This window comes from Pongo abelii, chromosome 20, assembly GCF_028885655.2.
Source record: "Pongo abelii isolate AG06213 chromosome 20, NHGRI_mPonAbe1-v2.0_pri, whole genome shotgun sequence".
In the NCBI taxonomy this organism is placed as follows: domain Eukaryota; kingdom Metazoa; phylum Chordata; class Mammalia; order Primates; family Hominidae; genus Pongo; species Pongo abelii.
This window is the reverse complement of record NC_072005.2, coordinates 18,683,705-18,704,127: the sequence shown is the minus strand read 5'-3', so window position 1 is coordinate 18,704,127 and position 20,423 is coordinate 18,683,705. Positions and strand designations below refer to the sequence as shown.

The following is a 20,423-nucleotide window of genomic DNA, read 5'->3' as shown; positions in this document are numbered from 1 at the left end:
CAGTGGTGCAATCTCAGCTCATTGCAACCTCCACTTCCTGGGTTGAAGTGATTCTCCTGCCTCAGCCTCCGGAGTAGTTGGGATTACAGGCGCCCACTGCCATGCCCAGCTAATTTTTGTATTTTTAGTAGAGACGGGGGTTTCACCATGTTGGCCAGACTGGTCTTGAACTCCTGACGTCAAGTGATCCACCCACCTCGGCCTCCCAAAGTGCTGGGATTACAGGCGTGAACCACCGCACCTGGCCTGTTTAACCAAATTCGAAGCAAAGGTCACTCAGGTGCTGCTTCCCCAAGGTCCCAGCCAGGCCGAGGTCCCCTGTTCTCTGCAGTAGCAGCACAGGCTGGTGGTTGAGTTGTGTTTTGGGGTACAGGGCCAGCCCTTCCTGAGCTGCTCTAGACAAGCCCCCCTTGTCACAGCAGTACAGTGGCCCTTTTGACTGCAGCAACTGTTTCCTGGTCTTGGAGCAGGACAAGGGAGTGGGCCATGGATTTGTTGCACCGTGGACAGTGGTGGCTTGCACCGTGAATCATGCTCGCTGTGGAGTGGGCCCGTGTACTTGTTGAGGGGTGGCGTACTTGAGAAGCATGGGGCAGTTTCTGGGGCATCACGGCCTGGGTGGTATTAGAGTGCAGGGGCACCATCCCTCTATTCTCCCCTAAACAGCAGAATCCTTGGGGAGTCTTGGCAAAATCCTTGGAGAGTCTTGGCAAAGAAGGGGGCTCCTGGTAGACCAAAGTGAGGCACTCGGTGCCTCCCACTCTGGGCACTATGCGTGTCATATGTATATGGCTGCGTGGTCTAAACTGGCCAAGCAGACCCATGGCTCAGGGCACACATGGAGCAGGTGCTGAGAGGCCAGCCATCTCTCACGTCCCAGGCGGCTTCCGCTTCTCCTAGCAGCTCCTGTCGTGCCCAGCTGATGGGCACTGGTTGCGAGCAGTTGGAGGGCCCTGTGGCACCTCAAGCTGGAGTCCTGGAACGGTGCTGAGTGGCTCCAGAGGGCGGACCCTGGGCTGACCCATGGGGTAGGTGTTGTCTCTGATACTGTCCCAGGTGTGGAGCTGCTCCACTTACCCCGGGTCTTCTGACAGGCCTCTCCAGACTCAAGTAGTGCTTTGCCCTCTGGGGAGAGCTATGGGCAGACCAGGGTGGGAGGGAGTGAGACTTGAGCAGTGGAGATGGAGCCCAGGACTGGGTACTATGAGGACAGGAGGAAGGCCTGGGTGGGAGGGCATCTCAGTGAGCTGGACCTGAGTGGGGCAGTGGGGCCAGGTGGTGCAGGGGTGGGTTTGGGGACCGAGAATCATGGTGACCAGCCAGGGCTACGCTGTGGGGTAGCATCTGGGACACTGAGATCTATGCTTAGGGCCTCAGGTTGGGAAGAGGGAAGAAGATGCAGAGGTGCAGTCCTCCTCTGGATCCCAGTTCTTTCTCAGATACTGCCAGAAGGCTGGTCTCTGAATAGCTGAAGCGTCAGTATTTATTTTGAGCTCTTTTATATATTTTTTCCTTGGAAATTCCACTGCTCCAAGCTCAGTGACCAGCTGCCCAGAAGCCATGTGGCTGCCCCAGGGCCATGTGGTGGAGCTGTGCAGGCCTCAGGCTCCCACCTCAGGCTCCAGGGTGGCCCCACCGCACCTGCTCTGATAGACAGTGCTCACCCACCTGGTTGTTAAAAGCCAGTGTTTGTGAGACAGGACTTAGCCTGGTTGGTGGTTTCAGGGGATCAACTGGGGCTGTGAGAGTGGAGGGGGGCTGCTTTTGCCTGTATGGGTCCTTGGGAGAGTCATGATCCAGGGTCAACCCTGACCTGTCTCTGCTTTTTCCTGGCAGGGCTGTGAGCACCTTGAGCCTTGCCCTTCTCTCCCGGTGGATTCACAGGCTGGCAGTGGCTTCCAAGGATGGCACACTCCCCGCCCCTGCATCCTGGGCCTGCCACCAGCCTGTTGCCTGTGTCTGGAGGCCCCATTCTTACCTGTCATGTGTCCCCAGCCCTCTGTCCATCTGAGGAACTCCTACTGATCCTTCTAAAACCCTGCTCCGGTGACCTTGCCTATAATTTTCAGAGTGTGTGCATTTCCTTTTCTCTCTCCTGAGAACACCATCTTCACCCTGCTCCTTCCATACCTGGGGAGGGAGTCTTTGGGTTTCCCAGTGTCTTTATTGACGTTCCCCTCACCTTTTTTTTTTTTTTTTGTAGGATTCTGTTTCACTGAGGCCGTCTATCCGATTTCAAGGAAGCCAAGGGGTGAGTTTTTGTCTTAAATCATTCATATTTGGAATCTTGGGACTGGTATAGTCTCAGGTCTGTCCTTGCTCGCTGGGTACAGCAGCAGCTCATGGCAGTGTTTGGGCCCTGTCTGCCACCACGCAAGGCTGGGTTCTAGGCCCCCAGGATAGTCCCTTGGCTGGGGCCACACCAGGACGTGTCTGGTGCACATCACAGGCTGCCTGGGCAATGGGTGGCTCTCCTCTCCCAGTGGCCCCCTTCATGCAGCGATGTGTACCTGGCTTCCAGTCTGATAGGGCAGGGGCCCCCAACCCCCAGCCCTGGACTGGTTAGGAGCTGCCCACACAGCAGGAGGTGAGCTGTGGGTGAGTAAGCACGACCACCTGAGCTCTGCCTCCTGTCAGCTGAGCATGTTATTAGATTCTTGCAGGAGCGCAAACCCTATTGTGAACTGTACATGCCAGGGATCTAGGTTGCGTGCTCCTTATGAGAATCTAATGCCTGATCTGAGGTGGATCAGTTTCAGCCCGAAACCATCCTCCCCTATGGCTCCCCATCCCCCTTCCACCATCCATAGAAAAATTGTCTTCTGGCTGGGTGTGGTGGCTCATGGCTATAATCCCAGGACTTTGGGAGGCCGAGGTGGGCAGATCACCTGACAGATCTAGAGTTTGAGACCAGCCTGACCAACATAGAGAAACCCGTCTCTACTAAAAATACAAAATTAGCTGGGCGTGGTGGCGCATGCCTATAATCTTAGCTGCTCAGGAGGCTGAGGCAGGAGAATTGCTTGAACCTGGGAGGTGGAGGTTGCAGTGAGCCGAGATCGCGCCATTGCACTACAATGGCAACAATAGCGAAACTCTGTCTCAAAAAAAAAAAAAAAAGAAAAAGAAAAATTGTCTTCCATGAAACCAGTCCCTGGTGCCAAAAAGGTAGGGGACTGCTGCATTAGGGCACACAAGGACCATGGACATTTGTCTGGATTTTGGTTGGGAGAGAGGTTCATAGAAACTCAGCACCCTCATTTTTTTTGAAATATGTTTTCTTCTAAATGACCATCTTATAGAAAAATCAGGGAATGAGAGAAAGGGTGAGTCGTCTACCTTCCTTGACCCCCTGTTTTAGGACTCTTCGTCTCCCCCAACCCACCCAATATGACTTAGAATGGTTTGATTTTTCTTCTAGCCTTTATTGCAGGTTCCCCTGCATCTAGGCTGGAGTGCAGTGGCGCAATCTCGGCTCACTGCAACTTTGGCCTCCTGGATTCAAGTAATTCTCCTGCCTCAGCCTCCCAAGTAGCTGAGATTACAGACGCCTGCCACCATGCCTGGCTAATTTTTGTACTTTTAGTAGAGATAGGGTTTCAGCATGTTGGCCAGGCTGGTCTCAAACTCCTGACCTCAGGTGATCCGCCTGCTGCAGCCTCCCAAAGTGCTGGGATTACAGGTGAGCCACCATGCCTGGCCTTGTTTTGTTTTTTAAGAGATGAGTCTCTCTGTTGCCGAGGCTGGAGTGCAGTGACACAATCATAGCTTACTTCAGCTTTGAACTCTTGGGCTCAAGGGATCCTCCCACCTCAACTTCTCAAGTAGTTGGGACTACTGGTGTACACCACCATGCTAGGCAAATTTTATTTTTATTTTTCTAAAGACGGAGTCTCATTATGTTGTCCAGGCTGGTCTTGAACTTCTGGGCTCAAATGATCCTCCCACCTTGGCCTCCCAAAGTGCTAGAATTACAGGTATGAGCCACTGCACCCAACTTTTTTTTTTTCTTTTAGAGTTACCATGTTGTACCTAAATCAGTTTCTGTCCACAGCCTGAGAGCTCTGCACAGCTGGGTGTGGGGATATGGACATGATGATCCGTGGGCTTCCAGGTGTAGCCCAGGGTTCCGCAGAGACGTGGAGCCTCTAGGAGACGTGTGTCTGTGTGTGCTGATAAAAAGATGCATTGCAAGCAGTGGGCTCAGACGACTGTGGGCTGGGGAGTCTGTAACCCTCAGAGCTGGCTGCAGACCCCCAGTAGGAGCTGATGGAGCAGTCCTCAGGCAGAGTTTCTTCCTCCTCCTGCCAAACCCCAGTTTCCCTCTTAAGGCCTTGGGCTGATTCGATGGGACCACCCAGACCGTTGAGGGTCATCTCCTTTACTTGCTTTCAGTATCTGGGTTGTGGATGGTAACCATGTCCACAGAGTACCTCCAGGGCACCCCTAGATGGGATGTCATGGAATAATGAATCCCCAGGGGCTGCAGCCTAGCCAGTGGACACAACCCCACACTTCCATCAGCCCCAGTTGGGTCTTGTGGTCACCCTTTGGCCATCTCCTTTTTACCTTCCCCAGGACATTCTGTCAGGGGTCAGAGGTTGGGGGCAGGGGCGGGCTGGCCTGGGCTTGCTGCCAGAGCAGCCCCACAGTGCCCTCTGGTGTCCTACAGCAGTCACTCTGTGCCTTCCGCTGCTGCCTGACCACCCATGCCCCTCCACCCCAACCTGAGCAGTGGGGGGGCCCCTCATCCCCAACCCCCATCTCAGCGAGCCTGTCAGATGACACAATGCAGCCTGGCCATGGCCGAAGCACACAGTGGTGTCCTTGCGTGCAGCATGCCATGTGCCTTGACTTGGAGCCTGAGAACATGTATAGCGGGGGCCCAAGTCACTGAGAGAGACCTGGGGTGGCTACAGGGCTAACTAAGCTCCTTCTAGAGACGGTTTTGCCATGTTGGCCAGGCTGGTCTCGAACTCCTGACCTTAGGTGATCCACCCACCTCAGCCTCCCAAAGTGCTGGGATTACAGGCGGGAGCCACCGAGCCTGGCCAGCTGCTTCACTTTAGTGGGCTGTTAGCTTTGGGGCTCTTAGTCCTGGGCCATGCTGCCGGCAGCCTGCCACAGAGCCTGCACTGGGCTCATCGTTGTTGGAATGCCCCCTGGAGGGTGTTCCTTCATGGATCCAGTCAGCCAGCATCGGCCAAGCTCCTGCGGTTGGTTCACTGTCTGGGTCTTGGGGCTGGAGGGACTACTCTTAGCTTGTCATCAGGTACACATGCTGATTCGATGTTCAAGGTCCTGTGTGGGATGCAGGGACCCATTCCCCACGGGCCCACTGGACTCGAGCTGGAGACTTTGTGACTTAGGGACCTTGGCCATGTTTCTCCCTCTGTTCATCACCTTCCTTGTCCACCTCAAGGGCATCTGTAGGTTGAACTTGAGGTCAGGAGAAGCAGTATCCTTCCTGCAGCACGGAACGAGCTCAGCCCCTCATGCACCTCTCCTCTTATGTGGTGCACCGTGGCCAGCGTAGGGTCTCGGCCTACGTGCTTCTGGGGTGGGGGTCTGATCTCGCCCAGCCACCTCCCTGCCTGTGCAACAAGTGCCCTCATGATGGCCAGGTGCACCTCTCCCTTCCCCTGTGCAGGCAGATTCGTCAGAGTCGCTTCATGGCATTTGCTGATTCCCTGAGAAAGCTGGGCCTGCTGTGGTGTGTCCTGCCCCAGAGCAGCGTTCTTGGCTTCATGGCATTTCCCTTGTCCACGCTTGTGTCTAGAGCCTCTGCCCTTTCCCAGACCCAGAATGGGTCTGACCTGGGTCTCCGTGGTCTGGGGATTCCTCCTAGGATTTAACCTTAGAGAGGCCAGTAGACTCCAAAGGGGAGAAGAAACCCACACCTTGCTGGCCCCAGCCATGAACTCCAGCAAAGTCCCAGGTGATGATTAAAAAAAAAGAGGGGGGCTGGGCGTGATGGCTCACGCTTGTGATCCCAATACTTTGGGAGTCTGAGGTGGGCGGATCATCTGAGGTCACCGGAGTTCAAGACTGGCCTGGATAACATGGTGAAACCCTGTCTCCACTAAAAATACAAAAATTAGGACCAGGTGCGGTGGCTCTAGCCTGTAATCCTAACACTTTGGGAGGCTGAGGCAGGTGGATCACCTGAGGTCAGGAGTTCAAGACCAGCCTGGCCAACATGGTGAAATCCTATCTCTACTAAAAATACAAAAAATTTAGCCAGGTGTGGTGGTGTGCACCTGGAATTCCAGCTACTTGGGACCCTGAGGCAGGAAAATCGCTTGAACCTGGGAGGAGGCGGAGGTTGCAGTGACCCAAGGTCGTGCCACTGCACACCAGCCTGGGCAGCAGAGTGAGACTCCATCTAAAAAAAAAGAAAAAGGAAAGGAGCAGTTGGTGTCCAGGGATGTTCCAGGTGTCAAGACTTCTGTGCGCCGAGGCAGGACCTGTATGGCAGTTTCTTTCTTTTTTTTTTTTTTTTTAGACGGAGTCTCGCTCTTTCGCCCAGGCCAGAGTGCAGTGGCACTATCTCGGCTCACTGCAAGCTCCACCTCCCGGGTTCACGCCATTCTCCTGCCTCAGCCTCCCGAGTAGCTGGGACTACAGGCGCTCGCCACCACGACCGGCTAATTTTTTGTATTTTTAGTAGAGACGGGGTTTCACCATGTTAGCCAGGATGGTCTTGATCTCCTGACCTCGTGATCCGCCCACCTCGGCCTCCCAAAGTGCTGGGATTACAGGTGTGAGCCAATGCGCCCGGCCCTGTATGGCAGTTTCTAGAAGGAGGTTTGGCAGGGCTTGTCTCTACCAAGCAAAGACACAGCAGTGTCTTGGCAGCTAGGAATCGATTCCTTAGGAGTAATCATTGTAATGTGCTCAAAGATTTAGCCACACGGAGTGCATGTTGCTGTGTTGTTTGTGACAGACAATTTAGAAACAATCTAAAAATGCCTAAATTGGGAGCCATCCATGCCGAGGCTGAGCAGTCAGGGACCCTAGGTGGGCACCGCACATGGCTCTTCTCCAGCTGGCCATGGTGTGCGTGGCTTTTGGAGTGGAAGCAGGTACTTAGAAAGTGCCCTTGGCTTGGGGCTGAGGAGGTGAGGCTCCCACTAGGCCAAAGGGGCTGCCTCCCCGCTAGAGGTTGTATTCAGCCACTGGGTCATGACTCTCTTTACAAAGAACAATATATTTTATTCTGAGAGTTCTGTGGGAAATAAAAGTAATGTAGAAAACATTGCTGAGGCCGGGCACGGTGGCTCACGCCTGTAATCCCAGCACTTTGGGAGGACGAGGTGGGCGGATCACAAGGTAAGGAGATCGAGACCATCCTGGCTGACACGGTGAAACCCCGTCTCTACTAAAAATACAAAAAATTAGCCAGGCGTGGTGGCGGGCACCTGTAGTCCCAGCTACTCGGGAGGCTGAGGCAGGAGAATGGCGTGAACCCGGGAGACGGAGCTTGCAGTGAGCCGAGATCACGCCACTGTACTCCAGCCTGGGTGACACAGTGAGACTTCGTCTCAAAAAAAAAAATTTCTGGCCTGAAAACCTCCCAGGCCAGAGAGAACCTGGTCAGTCCATTATTTAGGCTCCTGTGTGTGTTGTATAGATAGCACCTGGGGCCACCTACTCATGTTCTTATTTCTGTTTTTGTTTTAGAGATGCTCTGTCTCCCAGGCTAGACTGCTGTGGTACAATCACGGCTTACTGCAGCCATGACCTCCCAGGCTCAAGCCTCCTGAGTAGCTGGGACTACAAGCGTGCGCCACCATGCCCAGTTAATTTTTTTTTTATTTTTGTAGAGACAGGGTCTCACTGTGTTGCCCAGGCTGGCCTTGAACTTCTGGACCCAAGCGATCTGCCTGCCTTGGCCTTCCAAAATGTTGAGATTCCAGGCATGAACCCCTGGACCCCCGATCCTTATCTTTTTTTTTTAACTGCCCAGAATAGCGAGTATTTTTCCTCGTTTTTCTCAACCATTTTGCTCTGCACCCCCTACCCCAACTTAATATGTCTCTTCAGAACCCTCTTCCTCCCCACCTGCACTGTAAAAGAGGCCGTGCAGATTTTAGGGGGTCAGGTGGGGAGTGCAGCAGGCCCCAATTTGGGATGGATTTCAAAGGGAAGAGATGAACGGACTCTGGCAGGGACTTGAGTGGTGGTGGAAGCAACGCCCCCTCGTGGCCATGGTCAGGTCAGCAGGAAGGGCAGCAGGCCTTTGGGCCCTGCGGAACCGCCTGGGATGAGCCCCTGTGGCCTGGACTCTGTGTCTGTGAGCGTGGACTAGTGCTTAGGTTTATGGCAACTCCTCCCCACCCCCCATAACCTGGAGCTGCGGCTGACCTCAGACATACCCAGACCTGCTGTGCGTGGGCCATCTGAGGGCCCCATGGCAGCCCACTGGTACATGTGTCACTGGGCCCATGAGCAGCCCCCAAGGAGCAACCAAGACCCCGTTCAGAAGGCCCAGCAGGGGCTGCGTTTCAAACCTTGTCCCAGAACCTGGGCAAGCTCTTGGCTAGTGCAGAGAAAATGGCCGCATTCGTGGGCTGCTCCCATCCTGCTGGCTTCCCCACTGTCCCGGGCTGGTAACCATTAACCAGCAGCAAAACAGCCCATTAATCAGAGGGCTCCATAGCGCTGCATGTGCTAGGGGAGGCAGGGCCTGTGAGAACCTTGGTGTCTGGCTCCGGGAAACCTTTCCTAACACTCTCCCCACCTTCTCACCCCCGCATCCTGAAGGACGCCAACCGCCATGCCCTCTGTGTGTCTTCCCCTTGTCGCCAGCAGCACAACACTCTCCCGAGCATCAGCTTTGAGGCCTGTGTCACCCAGCTTCATGCAGCCCCTACTCCCCGCCACAGCTGCACACCTGGCCCTGGGCTCTGCACCTGGCCCCTGCTTCTAGGATGGAGTTTGGGGGGCAGATGTCTACGCCTGTGTGGAAAAAATCCAAGCAGGGTGAAGGGCCACTGTGAAGCCCCTACCCACAGAGAAGCAAGGTTGCTGGGCAGGCTCAGGCAGGGGCCCTGTCAGTGCTGACTGGGTGTACAGCTGCCCCTGGCCACAGTTGGTGCCCAGACCCTCCCATGGAGGCATAGGGGGTGGGCCTTGCCGTGTCAGATTCCTCACCTCTCCAGCTGGCAGTGGCCCGGTCTTACTGCCAGCTCTCTGCTGAGTGGCATCTCCTCTGAAGCCAGGGTGACAGAATGAGTCCTGCCCACCTGGGTGGAGCTGGGGTTTTCCTGGGACAGGGCTGCACGTGAGGGTGCCCAGCCCTCAGTCACTGTGGGGTGGGAGCCACTGGCACCTTGGGCCTCAGGCCAGGACCACAGGGTCAGTGGGGGTTAAAGAGATGACAGAGGAGGGCGGGAGAGCCACCCAGGCGGGGCTCAGGTTCCCACAGCTACTCCTTTTGGTTTCCCTGGACGTGTGGTCCCCAGCTTCCCTGGCTGGCTCATTCTGGGTCACCATGTCACCTGTGCACCTGGCCACCACAGAGCCTCTGAGAAACTTGAGCTTCCCTCATCCCAGCAGCGTGTTTCCAGTTACTTGTATGAATGAGAATAAACGTCACATCTGGGAAGGGAGGTGCAGGCAGGGCAGGGTGGCACCTGTGTGTGTTGGGTGAAAAAACACCTCAGTGGCATCGGAGCAGGACAGATCTGGATGGCCAGGGTCACCCACATGGCTCTGGCAGAGGCTTCAGGGGGTGTGTGGTTGTGTTTGTGTGTGGGAGGTTGTGTTTCTGTGTGTTTGGATTGTGTTTGTGTGTATGGGGGTCGTGTTTGTGTGGGTTGTGGTTGTGTGTGTGGTTGTGTGTGGGTTGTGTTTGTGTGGCTGTGTGGGGGTTGTATATGTCTGTGTGTGTGGTTGTGTGTGGATTGTGTTTGTGTGGTTGTGTGTAGGGCTTTGTGTGTGGAGGGGTTTGTGTGTGGCTGTGTGGGGGGGTTGTGCATGTGTGGGTTGTCTGTGTGGGTTGTGTGTGGGGGAGGTTGTGTGTGTGGTGCTGTCGCGGGGGAGGTTGTATGTGTGGCGCTGTGTGTGGGGTATTGTGTGTGTATGGTTGTGTGGTTGTGTGTGGGTTGTGTGTGGGGAGATTGTGTGTGGAGGGGTTGTGTTTGTGTGTGGGGGGGATTGTGTGGTTGGGGGTTGTGTGTGGGGAGATTGTGTGTGGAGGGGTTGTGTTTGTGTGTGTGTGTGTGTGTGTGGTTGTGTGGTGGGGGTGTGGGGAGGGTTTCTCTGCCCGAGGGAGAATCATCAGAGGCTATATGTGTGTGATATCTCCGATGCTGAGTGCAGGTCACTTCTGCCTTCTCTGACCATGATAGAGATGTGTGTTTGTGTTCAGGCGTGACCTGGCGTGGTGGGCCCACAATGAACTTTGGCCTCGCTATCCACCAGCACACTCTTTGGGCCCTGACCCCTCAGCTTGCGTTTCTGTATCAGCATGACAGGGACAAGGGCGCCTGCCTTAGGGGGACATGTTGGAGGCTGAGAGGGGATGCTGGGCAGACCCCAGCAGATGGGACGGCTTTTCTCCTGGGGCAGTGTTCAGCCTGGGGGAGGGGCAGGATGGGCCTCTGGAGAAGGGTCAGCAGGTTGGGCAGACTGGCTGGTACAGGGACTGCCTGCAAGCCCAGACCAGACTCTTCCTGCCCGAAGTGGCTGAACCTAGGAACTGTTCTTGTCCAGGGACTGGCACTGGGCTGGGTGCAGCCATGGCTTCCCTTGTGGGTCCAAACACTACCCCAGGGGACAAGTCCCAGCCAAGGTCACACAGCAGGGACGGGGATTGGTGCTCCTCCACGTGCCTGGTGGCAGGAGCCCCGTCCTCTGTCTCACGGGTGAGGCACAGGCAGGCAAAGCCTCCCATGGCTTTGCGTATGAGGCAGCTCGGCAGGGGCGAGGGGGCAGGAGATTCAGCCACAGTCTCTCCCACGCTCATGTTGTCAAAGAGGAGGAGACGGGGCTTGGGTGCCAAGGGGGTGCTGCAGCCAGGGGACAAGACCTGAGGGCTTCCCCCATGTTGTCCCCTCCTTATGGACTATTTGAGCGCCCTTCATGTGTCAGTCTAACTGTGAGGAGCTCATGCCAAAGCCCAGGCATTAGTTTAGGAAGGGCCACCTCTGTTGACAGAGGGTCTGGGGTCAGCCTGGAATGCAATGGCCTCTGATGCGATGCCACCCTGCACTGAGCCTGGCCAGGACCAGCGCAGTCTGTCCATCCGCCTGCCTGCCCCTGGCCATCCGTCCTCCCAGGCAGGGCTGGAGCTTTGCCCATCTGGGTTGCAGGGGCACAGCCGAAGTCAGGCTGGTGTGACCCATGACAGGCTTGTCGAGGGCCAGTGCTTCTGATCTGTGAGCCCCTGGGACACAAGCCTACCTGATTCACAGCTGCAGCAAATGGAGACTCACGTGGAGTCCATGTCCTTTGTGGGGGGATGCTGAGAGGGGGTCGCCAAGGAGGGGCGCCAGAGTTGCGGGTGGCTGCCCAAGCCCCTCTTGTTGCATTTTACCTCATAGGGTGTCCCAGGCCAGGTCTGTCCATTTGGTGGTGGGGAAAGTGGGTCATGGTCCAGACAAGCCACTTTCCAGGGGTCACACGATTGGGGTGGGGGCCCTGCATCTGGGCAGGTGCTGAGCACTGTCCTCAGACAGCAGTGCTGTTGCTGCTGAAAACGGCTCCTGGCCCCATGCCCACCCTCATAGGTGCCTGAGTCCCCTCTCTATGCAGTGTGTGTTGCTGAGGACGGGCTGCCTGTCCCGTCACTGGCAGAAGAGCAGGGGTGTGTTTTAGGCAAAGAGGCCAGCACATTCCCATTGTGAGGGTTGTACTGTGGGGACTCGTGCAGGAGATGCAGGCTGGGGGCCCGTCCTGCCAAGGACCTCCCGGTGACACCCCCTCCCCCTCCATGCAGCACATCTCCATCCCCCAGCCCGACTGCCCCGCAGAGGCGCGGACGTTCTCCTTCTACCTCTCCAACATCGGCCGCGACAACCCCCAGGGCAGCTTCGACTGCATCCAGCAGTATGTCTCCAGGTGAGGCGCCGCCCCACCCCAGAGCACCCCGCCGGCTCTTGAGGTCACCCTGCCACCTCTGGCCCAGGGTTGAGATGTGCCCCCATTGAAACCGTGTTGCCTGAGACGGTGCTGACAGAGCCTGTTTTCCAGGCCAGGTGGCGGGCTGTGGGCTTGGGCCCTCAACGGATCCTCCCTGCATTGTCCCAGCTGCTGACCCCAGCTCCTGGCCTTGTCTTGCAGTCATGGGGACGTCCACTTGGACTGCCTGGGCAGCATACAGGACAAGATCACGGTGTGTGCCACCGACGACTCCTACCAGAAGGCGCGGCAGAGTATGGCCCAGGCAGAGGAGGAGACGCGGAGCCGAAGTGCCATTGTCATCAAGGCTGGAGGCCGCTATCTGGGTGAGCAGCGGGTTTGGCAGGGCTGTAGGGCGGCCGGGCAGCTGCCAGTGTCGGGAGGCATTTGGGGCCCGTCCAGGCTGGGCACTGGCTGTGCCCTGCACAGAAATGATGGGTCAACCGAGGAGTCGGTCCCTGAGCAGGACGTGCCTGGACCAGAGTCTGGGTTGGGAAGAGAGGTATGGCCACATGGGCCTGGGGGCTATGTGAGGGGTAGGGGGTTAGGTTGTGGCAGCTGCTGCCTTGTGAAGCCTGAGGTGGACAAAGGGGCCTGAGAACTCCAGGAGCTGTGAGTTGGTGGTCCCTGCTTTCAGGCTGCAGCCTTGGGGACCTTCACCTGTCAGGGAGACCAACAGGCTCCCCGAAGATGGGCATGCAGCCTAGGGCAAGGCCCATGTCTGTCTCTGGAGGCTGCCCCCACCCTCACCTGACCAGCCAGCTCCTGCCCAATACCACCACAGCCGGCAACAGGCAGGAAATGAGCCTCACAGGCCCTGTTGCCAGTGACCCAGCACTGCGGGAAAGCTCTGGCTGCTCAGCATCGACTTGGAAACGGTTTCAGCAGTTGAGAAGCCAGCAGGCCTTGACAGTGGGAAGCAAAGTGCTGTTTGTTTACAGAGCTGCAGCACCCCGCCTCTTAGTCCAGGCAGAGCTCCAGGAGTCATGGGAACTCATTATGGCGGGAGTAGGGTGCTGGGCTTCAGGGAGGAGGGAGATGGCTCAGAGCAGACGACAGCCTTGATGGCTTTTTGAGTTTTATCTTTAAGAAAAGGCGGGGGCATTTCAATTCCTCTCTCTCTCCTCCTTCTGAAGAAAGCACGTGATTTCCCTTTGCTGAGCAGAGAGGTTCCCTCTGAATGAAACCCCAGATGTGGGTGCAGGGGTTGGTCCTCTCGGTCAACACTGAGCCCGGATAGATGTGTTGTATGGCCAGGGAGCCCGGGTTGTCCATGATGTTGAGGCCCTGGGCTGTAAGCCCCAAGCACAGGGCTGCTGTGGGGAGAATAGTTGAAGAGACAGCTGTACACGTGTTTTGTTTTTTGTTTTTTCTTTTTTTAAAGACAGGACCTTTCTCTGTCACTCAGGCTGGAGTGCGGTGGCACAATCATAGCTCACTGCAGCCTCAAACTCCTGGGCTCAAGTGATCCTACCTCAGCCTCCAGAGTACCTGGGACCACAGGTGTGTGCCACCACACACATGGCTAACTTTTAGATTTTTTGTAGAGACAGAGCCTCGCTATGTTGCCCAGGCTGGTCTCTGACTCCTGGGCTCAAATGATCCTTTCACCTGGGCCTCCCACAATGCTGGGATTACAGGCATGAGTCAGTGCACCTGGCCCCATATACATGTTAATAAATCTGTGGGTCCTTCAGCCAAAAACTTGATCAGAAATGTATCTTAGCACACCACTTTGGGTACAGTGAGGGTTTTTTTTTTTTTTTTGAGATGGAGTCTCTGTTGCCCAGGCTGGAGTGCAGTGGCGCAATCTCGGCTCACTGCAACCTCCGCCTCCCGGGTTGACGCCATTCTCCTGCCTCAGCCTCCCGAGTAGCTGGGACTACAGGTGCCCGTCACCACGCCCGGCTAATTTTTTTTTTTTTTCTTTGTATTTTTAGTAGAGACGGGGTTTCACCATGTTAGCTGGGACGGTCTCTATCTCCTGACCTCGTGATCTACCCGCCTCAGCCTCCCAAGGTGCTGGTAGTACAGGTGTGAGCCACCGCCCCTGGCCCAGTGAGAGTTTTTGAAACAGTTTATGTTCTGGTAGGGGACGCTGTCTGTTAAGGTGTGAATGTGGCCGGGTGCAGTGGTTCACACCTGTAATCTCAGCACTTTGAGAGGCCGAGGCAGGGAGATCACGAGGTCAGGAGTTCGAGACCAGCCTGGCCAATATGGTGAAACCCCATCTCTACTAAAAATACAAAAATTAGCCAGGTGTGGTGGCGTGCGCCTGGAGTCCCAGCTACTCCGGAGGCTGAGGCAAGAGAATCACCTGAACCTGGAAGGCGGCGGTTGCAGTGAGCTGAGATTGCGCCATTGCACTCCAGCCTGGGCAACAGAGTGAGACTCTGTCTCAAAAAAAAAAAAAAAAAAAAAGATGTGAATGTGCGTGTTCCTCTGTCTCACAGTGCCCCCCTCAGGTTGCTCCTCCTCCCTGTCAATCAGCCTGGCCCTATAACGGGTGAGTCCAGCCCTGCTGTCAGGACCCCACTGAACAGACCCCAGAGGTGTGAGCGCTGGCCCTGGGTATTCTGAAAGCAAGGCTTTCTGGGTTAATTTGACAGATCAGATTTTGAGAGATAAGATCAGAGTGATGTTGTTATGAAGAGCTTTTGGGGGAAGGATTTGAGGCACTGTTGAGCTTGCTCGGCCGACCCTGTTCCCAAGGATGCCAGGGCATCATCGTTCAGGACAGAGCAGGGAAGCAGCATGCTGGACCCTGCCCACGTCTCTGCGTCGGGGAGAGAGAGGAACCTGCTCTCCCCAGGGCTCTGGGCACAGCCACGCCTGCCAGAGGAGAGCTTGACCGGGCCTAAGGCTGGGGTACCACTTGCACCCCAGGGTCTTCAGAGCAGCTGCCGAAAGTGGCTCCGACATCTTTATTGACTTTAGAAAAACAAAAATGGTTGCCACATGGGGCCAGCATAGGACTCTGAAGTACAGGCTTGGGAGTGACTGCCTCTTGCAGTTCAGGGACCCCCAGTTTTACATCAGAATGGTTTACAAACAGCCCCTGCCTCAGGCTGGGCAGGATGGCTCTGGTCTATAATCCCAGCACTTTGGGAAGCTGAGGCGGGAGGGTCCTTTGGGCCCGTGAGTTTGAGACCAGTCTGGGCAGCATGTGAGACCCCATCTCTACAAATAATAAAAAATAAATTAGCCAAGCATGGTGGTGCGTACCTGTGGTCCCAGCTACTCCAGAGGCTGAGGTGGGAGAATCGCTTGAGCCCAGGAGTTTGGGGCTCCAGTGAGCCATGATTGTACTACACTCCAGCCTGGGTGACAGAGCAGGATCCTGTCTCAAAAAACAAAACAATCCTCGCCCCCACCCCCACCCAAACACACACACACACACACACACACACACACACACACACCCCACCAGAGTGATCAGGTGATTTTGCTGTCCAGGATTTAGGTCATCTGTGATGAAGTAAGTTAAGGCTCTAACACAGTTCTGCCGCCTGCACCTCCCACTTCTGAGGCTGGGTGCCCTGCAGGTGCTGGCTGTGGGCAGCAGGTGGCGCTCTTGACCGCCCAGGGTCCCCAAGGAGCAAGCTGGCCTTTGCTGTGGTTGGTGTGTTGCCTGCCGCCAGCACTGTCTATAGTCTCAAGCCTTTGGGCACCTGCTCAGCAGCACTGGCTTAGGACACGGCAGCGCCCTCTCTGTTCCCTAAAGCTTGGATTCTTGTTGCAGGCAAGAAGGTTCAGTTTCGGAAACCGGCCCCAGGTGCGACAGATGCAGTGCCCTCCCGGAAGCGGGCAACCCCCATCAATTTGGCGAGTGCCATCAGGAAGAGCGGTGCCAGTGGCATGAGTGGGGGCAGCGGGGTGTCCCAGAGGCCCTTCCGTGACCGAGTGCTGCACCTCCTGGCGCTACGGCCCTACCGCAAGGCTGAGCTGCTGCTGCGACTGCAGAAGGATGGCCTGACGCAGGCGGACAAGGACGCGCTGGATGGCCTCCTCCAGCAGGTGCGTGCCGCCCCGATGTCATGTCTTTACCAGTGGTCTCCGCAGATGGTCTTATGCGGGTGGGATGGGCCAGAGCATGGAGACTGGGATTGGGACTGGCAAGGAAGAGCCCTTCCCGGGGTCTCTCCCAGGTTCAGAACCTGCCTGAGAGCCAGGGCCTCCTGGATTAGAACAAGCTTAGGGGGCCATGGATGCGTTTCTGGGCATGGCCCTGACTGTCCAGGGTTGAGAGGTGGGCTTAGCATGGAGCCCAGGCCCTCCTTCACTGTCTGCCGACACATGGGCCGTGGGACCTGGCACAGTGGATTCAGGCTTCGGCTGCAGACGATTTGTGGACTCAAGGCCTGGGGAAGGAATCTACACGTGCCTGGCAGAGCCTGGCGGGCCTCAGTGTGAATCAGCCGCCTGCCGCCCTACACCTGCGCCTCTGGGCGAGGGGCTTCACGTCTCGGACCACCAGGCTTCCGTCTGTGACCTGCAGTGCCCCTCCCTGGGGTTGGAGGCTAGGCCATCTGGAATGTGGTGCTGGCGAGTGGAGCCTGCTGTTGAGAAACACCCCGGGCATTGGAGCAGGTGCGATGGCCCTGACTGCCTTCCACCCCCCCCTCACCCATGGAGGTTCCTGAGGCTCCACCTTGGCTTCCTGGGGGTCCCTGGGAAGGGGAGCGATTCGCACTGGCTTCAGAACATTAGCCAGGCCATGCAGACGCAGCCTTGAGGTGAACTGAGGATGGGTCTCCTCGGATCGCTGCTGTGGTTGAGGAAGAGACATGGCTGAGCCTCTTGGACCTTTTAGGATGATGGAAGTGGGATGTTCGGGGTCACATCCAGCACCTCAGGAACACAGGTGATGCCTGCAGCAGAAAGCACATGCTGTGGCATGCTGGGATAGCAGCTGTATAAAGGACGTTCTTCCATGTTTACGGAGCTCCTCATAGGCGTCCCTCTCGGGTGCGCGGCTGGTGGGACTGTGCTGCACATTCCTTGGGAGGATGTCAGCCTGGCCCTTGTCCACCCCCATCCTGCTCCCGAGGCAGGGCTGGCATGGTGCCAGCAGGAGTTGCTGAAGGGAACTTGATGGAGTCATCAGATGTGGGACCTGCATTGCCCTGGCCAGGAGGTGACTGTGCTGGTGCCTGGCTTCTCCAGGTGACTTTGGTTCAGCGCCTCCTGGGAGCAGGCCTGGCCAGCGTCTGCAGGCAGAGTGTCCCTTCCCGTGCCACTGCGACTTCCCCTGGACAGCTTGTCTGCTTCTTGCTTCTATATTCATTATGTAGCTGCTTCCCCCCAAGCAGCTGTGGGGGTCAGCAGGACACTGTTGGCTTGCAGAAGAGGAGGGGGATGTGCCTCACCCAGACTGGTCATTTCCAGCCCCTCACAGGCCCACAGACACACTGAGGAACGGCAGTGACAAAATTGCACGCCTCAAAGGTGCTTGGCCCTCCCTCTGTGGAAAAATCTAGAGCAGAGATGGAAGGTGTCCACCTCTAGGACTGGCTGGGCCCCAGGGAAACCCACAGGCCTATCCTTCAAGGGGAGGGGTGTTGACGGCTGAGTAATGTTTAGCAAAGCCTGTCGAGAGCCATAAAAATATTCAGCCTTTGACCTACTAATCTGGCTTCTGGGAATCCCGTCAAAGGAAACTGTTGCCAACCTGAAAAAAACTGCACACAGTAATGTCTGTTTATGCTACAGAGAAACTGGCAGCAGTTTGGGGGTGGAATATTATTCAACTGTTAAAAATGCTCCCCATGGGCTGGACGCGGTGGCTCACGCCTGTAATCCCAGCACTTTGGGAGGCCGAGATGGGCGGATCATGATGGTTAGGATGGTCAGGAGATCGAGACCATCCTGGCTAACACGGTGAAACCCCATCTCTACTAAAAATACAAAAAAAAAAAAAAAAAAAAAAATTAGCTGGGCGTGGTGGCGGGTGCCTGTAGTTCTAGCTACTCCAGAGGCTGAGGCTGGAGAATGGCGTGAACCTGGGAGGCGGAGCTTGCAGTGAGCCGAGATAGCGCCATTGCACTCTAGCCTGGGCAACTGAGCGAGACTCCGTCTCAAAAAAAAAAAAATGCTCCCCATGGAATACGCTGACACAGAGCCATGTCAGATGCAGCAGAAAACAGTGGCTGCTGTGCCTGCAGCAAGATGGAGACCAGAGTGCCCTGCAGGCCAGCATACAGCACCCACTCAGGGCAGTGACCTGGAGCTTCCTCAGATCCCTCTAAGGCAGATGTTCTGAATCCATCTTTGTTAGCAGTCTGGGAGACGAGCTTAGCTTTTGTCAACCGGCAACAGCAAGGCAGGCTGGTTGTAGGGAAGGTGGGCTCAGACCTGGCCCCGGAGGTACCCCTCACCCAGCATCCCCAGCCGTGGCTGACTCTGCCGTGGGAGTTGTGATCAGAAATGGGGTGGAGCCCAGCGCGGTGGCTCATGCCTGTTTCCAGCACTTTGGGAGGCTGAGGTGGGAGGATCCTTGAGGCCAGGAGCTCAAGACCAGCCTAGGCAAAATACTGAGACCCTATCTGTACAAAAAATAAAATTAGCTGGGTATGATTGTGCATGCTTATAGCCCACCTACTTGGGAGACTGAGGCAAGAGGATCTCTTGAGCCCAGGAGTTTGCAACTACAGTGAACCTTGATCACACCACTGCACTCCAGCCTGGAAGAAATAGGAGCCGGGTGTGGTGGCTGGAATCCCCAGCACATTGGGAGGCTGAGATCAGAGGATCGCTTGAGCCCAGGGGTTCAAGACAAGCCTGGACAACATAGTGAGATCCCATCTTTAAAAAAAAAAATAGCTGGAGTATAGTGGTGCACACCTGTGGCCCCACCTACCTGGGAGGCTGACGTGGGAGGATCACTTGAGCACAGGAGGTCTAGGCTATAGTGAACTAAGATTTTGTATCAAAAAAAGAAAAAAAAACAGGCTAGGGGGGCCAGGGGGCAGGTGATGGGGTCTCAGGACTGCAGGTAGTAGCCTTCCCCTTTTTGGAGCCAGCTTGGCCCCAGCACCTATAAGACAGTCGAGTCTGGACCTGGCTTCATGACCCTCATTGTCCGTTCTGCACCCTGGATTGTGTGCAGGGGAACTGGGGGTGGGAGACACCACTGATCGGTAGTGGGCCATCCTCTTTCCTCTCCTCTGTCTCTGTCTGTCTGTCTGTCTCCCACTGTCTCTGCACACCCTCCCAAACCTGCCATCAGATCTTTTTTCTCTAGTCCCCCATCTTTCTCAGGATTCCCACAAAGTGATGGCTGGCTCTGTCTTGCAGGTGGCCAACATGAGTGCTAAGGACGGCACGTGTACGCTGCAGGACTGCATGTACAAGGACGTGCAGAAGGACTGGCCCGGCTACTCGGAGGGGGACCAGCAGCTGCTGAAGCGGGTGCTCGTCCGGTAATGCCGCCTCCCGTCCCGCAGCGTGTCCCCACCCGCATGAAGGCAGCCAGAGCTTACCCAGAGGATGCTGGGGTGGTCTTTGTGGTCCTGAAGGCCACAGGGCTTGGGAGCAGGATGGAAGGGTCCAAGTAGGCCTCTCTGGCCATCCTCCCTACTGCCCACGTGGTGCTCCAGGGCGTCCTGTGGTGGGGGAAGGCCACGCCCACAGAGTGGGATGGAGGTGTGAGTCACTGGCTCCAACCTCGGAATCTTCAGACAAAAGGCCTCAGTCTGCCGAGACCCTCCTCAGCTGTCCCCAACTTCCCCTCATGCTTCCCTCCACAACCTGGGCATCCCCACAGGGCCTCAGAAGTTCACTGACTTTTTGAAAAGAGCCTCTCAAGAACCTGAAGTAGAGAGAAATAAGGCCAAACAACACTCCTGGCAGGCGTCATTAAGCAGTGTTAATTAAATGCATCCCCTCAGGCTAATTGGGACCCAGGGTCAGGAGTGGCAGCAGCTCAGGGGAGCAGTGGTTAAGGAGGCAGGCGGCTAATGATTTCCTTCTCCACTGCTGCCAGCTAGGGAGCTCAGGCTGTGAAGCAGGCCAATCTGCTAATTAGTCCTTAAGTGATTTCTCAGGGACTCGGAGGTATTTATGAGTTTGTAGTTGTTTTTTGGAAGTTCAGCTGTTTAAAGCAGTAATTGCCTCTGGAAAGCAGAGTGAAGTTGGGGGTCCACTCTGCTCCCCTGAGAGGGTAGTGCCTGCCTGTCCACCCCGGGTGTGCAGGTCAGGGGCCTGCGGGGCACTGCTCTGGCTTGGCGGAGGGCACAGTCTTGGCAGAGGACTCACCCCCATCCTCGTACCCTGTGTCCTCTCCCTTGGCTCCCTGG

General features: G+C 56.2%; 1 protein-coding gene across 1 annotated transcript in view; it reads left to right on the top strand.

The window, feature by feature from the left end:
• Positions 1-20,423, top strand: part of ELL (elongation factor for RNA polymerase II) — an 82,588-nt gene that overhangs the window by 47,539 nt on the left and 14,626 nt on the right. The window contains exons 2-6 of the mRNA XM_024238198.3: positions 2,204-2,251; positions 11,945-12,066; positions 12,289-12,452; positions 15,869-16,143; positions 19,423-19,547. Coding sequence (XP_024093966.1) covers positions 2,204-2,251; positions 11,945-12,066; positions 12,289-12,452; positions 15,869-16,143; positions 19,423-19,547 — 734 coding nt within the window. The remainder of the gene's footprint in view (positions 1-2,203; positions 2,252-11,944; positions 12,067-12,288; positions 12,453-15,868; positions 16,144-19,422; positions 19,548-20,423) is intronic.